General features: G+C 37.9%; 1 protein-coding gene across 1 annotated transcript in view; it reads left to right on the forward strand.

Moving 5' to 3' along the window:
- The window catches only part of Ccdc171 (coiled-coil domain containing 171), a 533,698-nt gene that overhangs the window by 138,584 nt on the left and 385,393 nt on the right, over positions 1-9,721 (forward strand). The window contains exon 11 of the mRNA XM_023715854.1: positions 1,497-1,599. Within this exon, the coding sequence (XP_023571622.1) occupies positions 1,497-1,599 (103 nt within the window). The remainder of the gene's footprint in view (positions 1-1,496; positions 1,600-9,721) is intronic.

Consider the following 9,721-nt stretch of genomic DNA (forward strand, 5'->3'; position numbering starts at 1 on the left):
AACTGTTACCCGTGCAATTTGATTTCTGTCCATGAACTCTTTGCCTACCCCTATGTCTTCAAGAGTTCCTCCTACTTTCTCTTCCAGGAGATTTAGTGTCCCTGCTTTAATGTTTAGATCTTTAATCCATTTTGACTGTAGTTTAGTGCATCATGATAGACCTGTGTCAAGTTTGAGTTTTCGGCATGTAGAGAGCCAGTTTTTCCAGCACCATTTGTTAAAGAGGCTATCTTTCTTCCAGTGAGTTTGTTTGGTCCCTTTGTCAAAGATAAGGTGGCTGAGTGTGTTCTTAGGGGCTTCACCCTACTGTATTTTAAAAGATGAAATTTTATAGTACCTTTCTCCCATTTCTAGATGTTGACCCATCTCCTCAGCATTTAAACAAGTTTAAGTATCTCACAACCCCACTTTTTCTGACCTCTCTTTTCCAGTTTCTGCTCTTTATCTCTTCTTCCCTTCTTGCCAGGCAAAGCATTCCTGGACTTTAGGTTGATCTTTTACTTGGTTAAGGAGGAAAAGAAGAGGACCTACTTTCTCATCTTATTGCAGTTTTGGTTAAGATTGTTATATAGTAAAACATGTCATCAAAGTTACCAATGGCTTCGATGCACAGTGAACCCTTTTGAGTCATCCTTTTTCTTGCTTTTTCTGTGACTTAGTATATAGCTGAAAGGCCTGACTTTTTTCCTCTGGGTTTGCAACAGTATGTTCAGCTACCTGCCATGTTTTCCCACTTTGTTATTTTGTATGTCTAGCATTTATTTAGGACCTGATACTTAATAGATGTTGTGCTTGTCCTAGGACTATCTTATGTAGCTTCAGTGGAATATGATTAAATAGAATTAATAATTTGTACTTCCTGCTAAAAATAAGCAGGCAAGTGAAAGAGATTACAAAGTAAGACCTCTCTGCCTCTGTTCTTACTCAGCTGCTGAAATTGACCAACTTGCTTTAGTTTGAAGCCATGAGATTTCTCTTGACTCTTCCCTTCATTCGAGTACTTCCCTGGTACCAGATAGTCCAGTGCTTCCAGCTGAGCCAGTTGGAGTCAGTGCAGGGTCATCCAGGTGGCCCCTCCACCTTCTGTCTTCCCACATTTTCACTGCTAATGCCCGAATGAAACAACCATCACTTGACTTCTGCCCTTGCTTCTACTTGGTCTTAACTGTATTCACTTTGGACTGCCACCTGACCACTGGCCACAGTGCTGCAAGTGTAAGTTTTTAAAGTGTTCCTGAATTCATCTGTTTTCTTATCTGAAAAATTCTTAATCTTTTTATCATAGAGTTATTGTGAGGATAAAAAGATTATTGTGTGTAGAATACTTAGAGTAGTTCAAGGCACTCCATCCTTATTAAGGCAGAGGATTCATTAATAGTAGACTTGAGTGGAGTAATTGCTATGTTGCTTATATTTAATTATGCTCTATAGGTTTACATTAAATTCTGCAGCCTTTATAATGTGTGAGCTTATTGTGTGTATTTCTTTTCTTAAAGGCTAAGAAGCACCAGGCCTTCCTAGTAGAGACGTGTGAAAATAATGTGAAAGAGTTAGAGTCGATCTTGGACAGCTTTACTGTGCCGGCCCAGTGGACATCAGGTTAGTTGAAGGTATAACATGACAGATGCATCTGTCAGTGTTCCAAAGTCACTACATTCGGGGAATTCTGCAGATGCCTCCTCCAGTCCCTCATCTCAACATGTTTTGATTTGATGACATGATAAGAGCGGATCTCACAGCAGTCAGTTGGCCTGGCTGGCTGGGAAGGGGTGAAGGAGTGTGGGCCTGCTGCTGTCCTCCCAGAACTTGATTTACAAGTGTTGGGGTCTGTGTGATTGGAAAGACAAGGGCTCACTTGCTGTGTTCTGAATCCAACTGAGAAAAGAGTCCTTACAGTATACCTGCAAGGGGAACAGATGTTTCCATCAAACTGAGCCAAATTCTGAGGCAACCTTCAGCAACTTAAAGGTCATGCATGCAAAAGGTTATGGAGGACACGGGCTGTAACGCAGTGCATATTCTCCACGCTGCTTTCTGAGCTGGTTTTTACCTTCATTTCCTGATACCATCTAAAATATAAGCTATCTAGTTAAGAGTGCTTAGATAAAATATTTTGGTTTTAGTATTAGTCCACTTAATATGATTAAAAGCTATATAGGTCTTTTATTATGTAGAAATATTTTGAGATCTAGTAAAATCGTTGGTAAATTTATTCTGTTTGTTTCTACTTTGGTATGTTTTGTGTTTGTCACGTGACATAAGCTAGTAGAGTAGCTACTCGCCTAGTGTCTAGAATAGCTTTGGCTTAACATATTTGTACTTTTTTACCTTGTTCTCTTCTGCCACGCTGTTATCCTTGGATCTACAGATTTTGCAGTTGGTGAACTGATGGAAATTTACCTTTCTTTGCTATTTTTAGTTTTACTTTGCTTTTATTCTTATGTTTTTAATCTGTATTTTTTTTTTCAGTGAACATGTACCTTGCTGTGCTTTTACTTAAATATTTCCCCAAAGCATTAGTGTTTTATGGTTTGTTATCGTAGAGAAATAAAGAACTATAAAAGTGACATTAAAAATACATACCCCATTTTCAGTTACTTTTTATTTATATTTTTGGTGATGGAGTCTTGCTTTGTAGCCAAGGCTGGCCTGGAACTTGTAATCTTCATGTCTCACCTTCCTGAATGGCTGGGATTCTAGGTATGTGCCATCATGCCTAGACTCTGATTATGTGTTGTAAAACTTTGGAAGAGAACTTTCTTTTTGCATTGATGCTCTTTTATTATTGATTATGTAGGTGGCGTAAAAATTTTATAAAATAATCAATAGCAAAGCCACTCACAAATTAGTACAAACCTTGTAGAAAAATAATTGTGATTTACTAAAGCTTTTCTTTTTATTACCTTTTGGCAACCATCCTTTCTAACTTCCCAGTTTCTTATGTACCTGGGTGCCCTGGGTTCGTGGAAAAAGCCTGCCCGAGTTACGGTTTGGGTTGCTGTGAAAGAGTCTTTTCTGCTTTCGCGTTGGTTACTCCCCTCCCCCTTCCAGAACCAGTCTCCACTCAGTGGGTCTGTTTTGCCTTGGCCTTGTGAGGCTGGGGTTTACAGATCTAGGCCCCTGTACTTCTGGCCTCTGGTTGAGTTTGGACAATGGTGTGGGAAATTAAGACAGTAGGAAGAAAGTGGGCTGTTTATCTCCTCTGGTCCATCTGTGACAGCACATTCCTGGAAATGGCTTCATTTTTCAGTAGGTACAGCTTCTATTATGTGGGTCTTCTTTGATAGATCTGGGTCTTATTAGACTGTGGAGACAGCATTCTTTCCTCTTGACATTTCAGGCTTATGCCCTGGTATTTGTTTTGCACTCTTGCCTTCTGGTCATCTTACTGCTGTTAAGCTGTCTAGATTTTTGTAAATACTCTATTACATTTTCATGAACTGTTCTGAGTGTGTCATCCTGCTGATTAACATACCTGCTTGGGCCCTAATTTCATTCTCGTCTTCCTCCTTTTTTTTCTTTGTTTCGTCTTTTATTTATTTATTTGGTACAGGGTCTCACTATGTAGCTCAGATTCATAGTGATCCTCCTGTTTTCAGCCTCCCCAGTGGTGGGATTACAGGCATGCACCACCACACCTGGTGGTGGCTGCTCAGCATGCCCTGGGGTGGGGCTGGCATAGCGTGTGGTGCCAGGGATTGAATTCTGGTCCCTGCACTTGCCTCAGCAGGCACTTAGTCTGCTGAGTATGTTCATTTTTGTAGCCCCCACACTGGTCTTGAATTGTCAGAGATCCTCTTGTCTTAGCCTCATGAGTATATAGGTATGCATCACCATGCCTGGTTTGGACTTGCTGTTCAAAATGCGGTGAATGAAAATTATTCTCCTAAATTGATCTTAGTCCACAGTAGACAGTAGATGTCAGATGTTCTGTTATCTGTCCTGAATTTTTGTGGTCTTCTACAATAAGAAACTTTCTGAATTAAGTGCATCCATCGGCTTATCTTTAGGTAGCAGACAAGCAGAGTTACAGTTAGTCCAGTATATTCAAGATTTTGTTTGCTTAGAGGATTTAATTTGATCTCCGTCTTTGTGATCACTGTGCTAGTTTATGCCTCCTCTCCTCATGCCTCCAACAATTCTGCTTTGATACTAAGTGGCCTCCTTCCTTCCATCTGTGCCTTTAGGTCTGCTCTCTTGCTTTACTTTACACTTAATGATGCTGATGATCACACCGAGCATCTTGTTAGGCAAGAGCTCTGCCATGAAGCTGTACCCCAGCCTTGTAGCCTGCTTTCCTTTTTGGTTCTAGGACTTGAACTCAAGGACCACATTCTTGCCAGGCAGGTGCTGTGCCACTGAGCTAAATCTCCAGCCTGTAGTCTGTTTTCTTGGTGATATGCAGAGTGATCATTTAAAATTATATTGCTTTCAGGGCCGAGGAGATGGCTCAGTAGAATAAGTGCTTGCCTGGCAAGCACAAGGGCTTGAGTTCAATCCCTGGTTCCACAAAAAAAAAAAAAAAGAAAGAAAAAAAAGTATATTGCTTTTAGTTCTAACATAAATAAGCTCTAGGGTTCTAATATGCACCACTGTAACTCTATTTAATGACACTGTATTGTATACTTGAAATTTGCCAGGCGAGTAGATCTTCATGGTCCTTAATCTCTCCTTTTGATTTTCTGATTATGATTTTCTATATTTATGTATTAACTTGATTGTGATAATCATTTCATTATCTCTATCTCTATATGTATAATATCCCAGTGTATATTTTGAATATATATAGTTTGTCAATTATAGTTCAGTAAGGCCAGAAGCAAACCATGACAAAAACTTTAGAGTGTGTCTTTCCTTTGACCTAAACTTTCAGGACTTGCATTTACTTAGCAGCCAAAGTGCTAGCAGCGGTTAGATGGTGGTTTGCACCATCTGTGTTACCTTTGGCCCCACTTCTCCTAATTGTGCTTTCTTCCATGGTCTTGGGCCACTGTGGCTACCTGCCACTTCACCCTGCTGAGCACCTTGGTCTTGCCTATGGGCTTTTGTGATGGCCATTCTTCTAATCAGAAAGGGTTTTTTTTTCTTTTTTTTTTTGTCCTAATCTAGCATATCTTCATAGTTTTCTTTCCTTTTTTTCTCAAGTCTTGCCTTCTCTGTGAAGCTTACCCAGTATGTATTCCCATGGCTTTTGCCTCCCTACTCTCTCACTTTCATGTTGTACTTTTTCCCCATAGCACCTAAGTGCTTTCCAGTATACTCAGTCACATTGTATGGGTACATGTTAGATGTGCAGGACTGTCACATTTATCACAGAGAATTTGTACCTGTCCATGATCCAACTTGTTTCTTTTTTTCTTTGTCCATTACCCTCCCTTCAGCCCTTCCTCCCCTTTCCATTTATAAAAGCTTTGTTTCCATTTTTTCTTTTTTCCTTCTTTCCTAGCCCCTTCCCCTACTTTGCTTCCTCATTTGAACATTTTCTGTGTATTTCACAATACCTGTTATACATTTGGATCTTATTTACACTTTTGGTTTCTCACACCAGAAAAACAAGAACATATTTACATATGTGTGTCTGATGTATTTCAATTAATAGTATGGCCTCAAAGTACCTCCATTTACTTAGAAATACTGAGCATATCCTTCATGGTGTCTTTATGGCATGGTAGTATACCACTGAACAGCAAGAACACCCCTTTTTCACTCATCACTTGATGGGCGTGTGGGTTGTTGCCAAGATTTAGCTATTACAAACTGCTTCTATAAACAATATGCATCTGTCACTTTGATGTGATGCCTTTAATTCTTACTAGAAGACACCAAGAAGAGGAAAACTGGGTCCAACAGGACTGGCAGTACTAGTTTTTGAGTAGTATCCACACTGATTACCACAGTGATTACACCAGTCTACCCTCCCACCAGCAGCCTCCCCAGAATTTGTTATTGGTTGATTTTTTTTTTTAAAGGAAGAGTGAATGTTTAATTGTTTGATCAATCTTGCAATCTGTATCTGGTAGTCTGAGCAACAAATTTGACAATAACAATATATACTAGAGCACCCATTTTTATTTCTTTATTTCTTTAGTACCAGAGATCGAACTCAGGACGTTGTGCTTGCCGGGCAGGCATTTAAGCCACTGAGCTATCTCTCCAGCCCAAAATGCATTCTTTTCCCCCTCTGTATGGGTGTTTTTTTTTTTTTTTTTGTGGAACCAGGGATTGAACTCAGGCCCTTGCGCTTGCCAGGCAAGTGCTTATTCTATTGAGTCATCTACTTGGCCCTCACCCATTTTTTAAAAAAAAATTTGTTTATTCGGTCCAAGGTCTCACTATGTAGCTCAGACTTATAATGTTCTTCCTGTCTCAGCCTCCACAGCACTGGGATTACAGACATGCGCCAACTTGCCCAGTTTTGATGACCAGCATGGTGAGGGGCTGGCATGGCATGTGCTATCAGGAATTCAACCTGGGTCCTTACACTTGCCAGGCAGGCGCTTAGGCCACCGATCTATCTCCCCAGCCCATATGGTTGATGTTTTTGATGACAGTCATTGTTCGTAGGGCGAGATGGAATCTCACCATTGTTTCAGTTTGCATCTCTCCAATCACCAGTGATGTTGAACATTTTTTCATATATTAACTTGCTATTTGTATTTTTTTATTTGAAAAGTGTATATTCATCTCAGATGTCCATTTCTGGATTGGGAGGTCTGATTTTTTTTGGATTCTTTTTATATTCTAGATAGTAATCCTTTGGGGGGACAGCTGACAATTTTTTTTCTCACATTGTACATTGTTTCTGTTGATTTGCAAAAGCTTTTTAGTATGATGAGATCCCAGTTATTGGTTCTTTATGATAATTCTGTGTGATTGGGTTTTTGTTCATAAAACCTTTGCCTGCACTGATATCTTCAAGAATTCTACCTGTTCTCTCTTCCAGCAGATTTAATGTTTTTGTTGTAATATTTAAATCTGGTACTTTTTGATTCTAGTTTAGTGCATAGTGAAAAATGTGGGTCTAATTTTAGTCTTTGGCATGTGGAATGCTGTTTTTTTCAGCACCATTTGTTAAAAAGGTTTTTTCAGTGAATGTGTTTGGTGTTTCTGTCAAAGATAAGGTGGCTAAGTATTTCTTGAGTTACTTCTGCATCTTTTAATCTGTTCTGTTGGTCCTCAGGCCTTTTTTTTTTTTTCCAGTACCATGCTGACTTTATCCCAGTAGCTTTGTAGTATAATTTCAAGTGAAGGATTGTGATGCCTCCTGCCTTGCCTTTGCTGACCAGGATTGCCTTTGGTATTCTAGGTCTATTCTGGTTCCAAATGAATTTCAGGATTTTTTTCCCACCAATTCTGTGAGATATACTGGTGGAATTTTGATTAAAATTGCATTAAATCTGTACAACAGTTTTAGAATTATGGCCATTTTCATGTATTGGTTCTTCCTACCCAAGAGCAAGGGACATCCTTTCATTTTCTGATATCCTGTGCAAGCTTCTTTTTCAGAGTATTGTAGTTTTCAATGTAAGGTCTTTTATTTCCTTCATTAGATGACTTGTAGGTGTTTCTTTTTTGGGATATAGTTCTGAAAGGTGTTTCCTTAATTTCTCTCTTATTGAGTTTGTTATTTGTGTACTGGGAGGCTGCTGACTTTTGCGTGTTGACTTTGTATCCATAACTATGCTACTGAATTTGATAATTAAATCTAGAAGTTTCTGGTGTTTTCTATGTGAGAAGTGGCAGTTTGTCTTCTCTGAATTTTTGTAGAAATCAGCATTGAATTTGTCAGGGCCTGCACTTTCTTTTTGTAGATTTTTAATTACATCTTCAGTTTCATTGTGTTATTTAGGATATTGATATGCTTTATTGATTCAACTTTGTTAATTAATATGCATCTAAGAATCTGTCCATTTCTTTTACTTTTTTTATTTACTTGAATCCAAGTTCCTCAAGTAGCTATAGATGATCTTGTGGATTTCGGCAGGATCCATTGTGACTTCATTTTTTTCATTCTTAATTGTGTGAATTTGAGTCCTCTCTTCCTTTTGATAAAATTGGCTAAGAGTTTGTTGATGTTACTTAATCTTTCAAAGAACCAATTCTTTGATTCATTGATTCTTTATATTGTTTTCTTTTCTCCATTTCATTATTTTCTGCTCTGATCTTTATAATTCCTTTACGCACATGAGCTTTGGGCTTATATAGCTTTTCTTTTTCTAGAAACTTGAGGTTCAACATTAGGTTATCTGAACCTGCTGTTTTCCTAACATGGGTATTCATTGCTATAAGGTTTCCTTATAGGACTGCTTTCATTGTGTCCCATAATTTCTGGTGTGTTGTACTGGCATTATTGTTTAATTGTAGAAACTGTCTAATTTCTTCTTTAATGTTGTCTGTGACCCATTCATTGTTGTGGCAATATTATTTAATTTCCATGTGATTATGACATTCTTGTGGCTTCTTTTGTCACAAACTTCCAATTTCAGTGCACTATGGTCTGATAATATGCATGGAAATATTTCAGTTCCTTTGTACTTGCTAAAACATGTTCTGTAAGCTAGTATATAGTTTATTTTGGAGAATCTCCTATGTGCATTTGAGAAAAATATATATTCTCATGTCATGAACTAGAATATTCTGTAGACATCTACTTAGTCAATTTGTTAAAAAGTTTGATTCACTTCTAATATTTCATTTTGTCTAATTTATCTATTTGTGACAATGGGGTATTGAGATCCCCCATTACACTTATATTAATGTTTATTTGATATTTCATGTTTGTTAATATTTGTTTTATATAGTTGGTGTACTGGTAGTTGCATATATATTTATGATTGTTATCTCTTACTCTTGGATTGTTCCCTTTGCAAGACTATATTGATGGGATGGGGGCGATAGCTCAGTTAAATAAGCACTTGCCTGGCAAGCACAAGGGCCTGAGTTCAATCCCCAGCTCCAGAAAAAAAAAGCCACCAAAAAACAAAAAAAGAAACTTTCAAAAAAAGAATGTATTGACCTTCTTTATGTCTTTTAATCAGTCTTAGCCTGAAATTCACTTTGTCTACAAATAGAATAGCTACCTCTGCTTTGTATGCTGTGTTCCTGTCACATGGAATATTGTTTTCCATCCTTTGACTTTGAGTCTAGGGATTTCTTTTTGAATTAAATATATTTTCTGTATGCCTTACATATTGTTGGATCTGGCTTCTTAATTCATTGTGCTAGTCTGTGTCTTTTGATTGGTGAATTGAGACCATTAACATTGATGGTTATAAATGATATGTATTGATTTATCCTTGTCATATTGTTTTCCTGTTGGCTCCCCTTTTTGCTTCTTCTGTTTAATAGTTTGCTTTGCCCAGTGGATTCATTCTATTGGGGTTCTTCATGGAGTTGTCCTCCTTGTTATTGCTTTATTGAATGTCCTTTAGAACACTGTGGAGTTCTGGTTTTGTGTTCATGAATTTCCTCAGCTGTTCTTTGTTATGAACCCAATTCTGGAATATCATTTTGTGTAGTACTTCAGTCTGGGTTGGAGGTTGTTTTTTTTTAGGGCTTGAAATACTTTCCTCCAAGCTCTCTTTGACTTGAGGATTTGTATTGAGAAATCAGCTGTAATTTTGATGGGCTTTTCTTTATAGGTGATTTGTTAGTTTTCTTTAACACCTTTTAATGTTCTGTTCATGTGCTGATTTTCTGGAATCTTTTTTTTTTTTTTTTT

Source organism: Octodon degus, unplaced genomic scaffold (assembly GCF_000260255.1).
Source record: "Octodon degus isolate 3935 unplaced genomic scaffold, OctDeg1.0 scaffold00044, whole genome shotgun sequence".
NCBI classification, from domain to species: Eukaryota; Metazoa; Chordata; class Mammalia; order Rodentia; family Octodontidae; genus Octodon; species Octodon degus.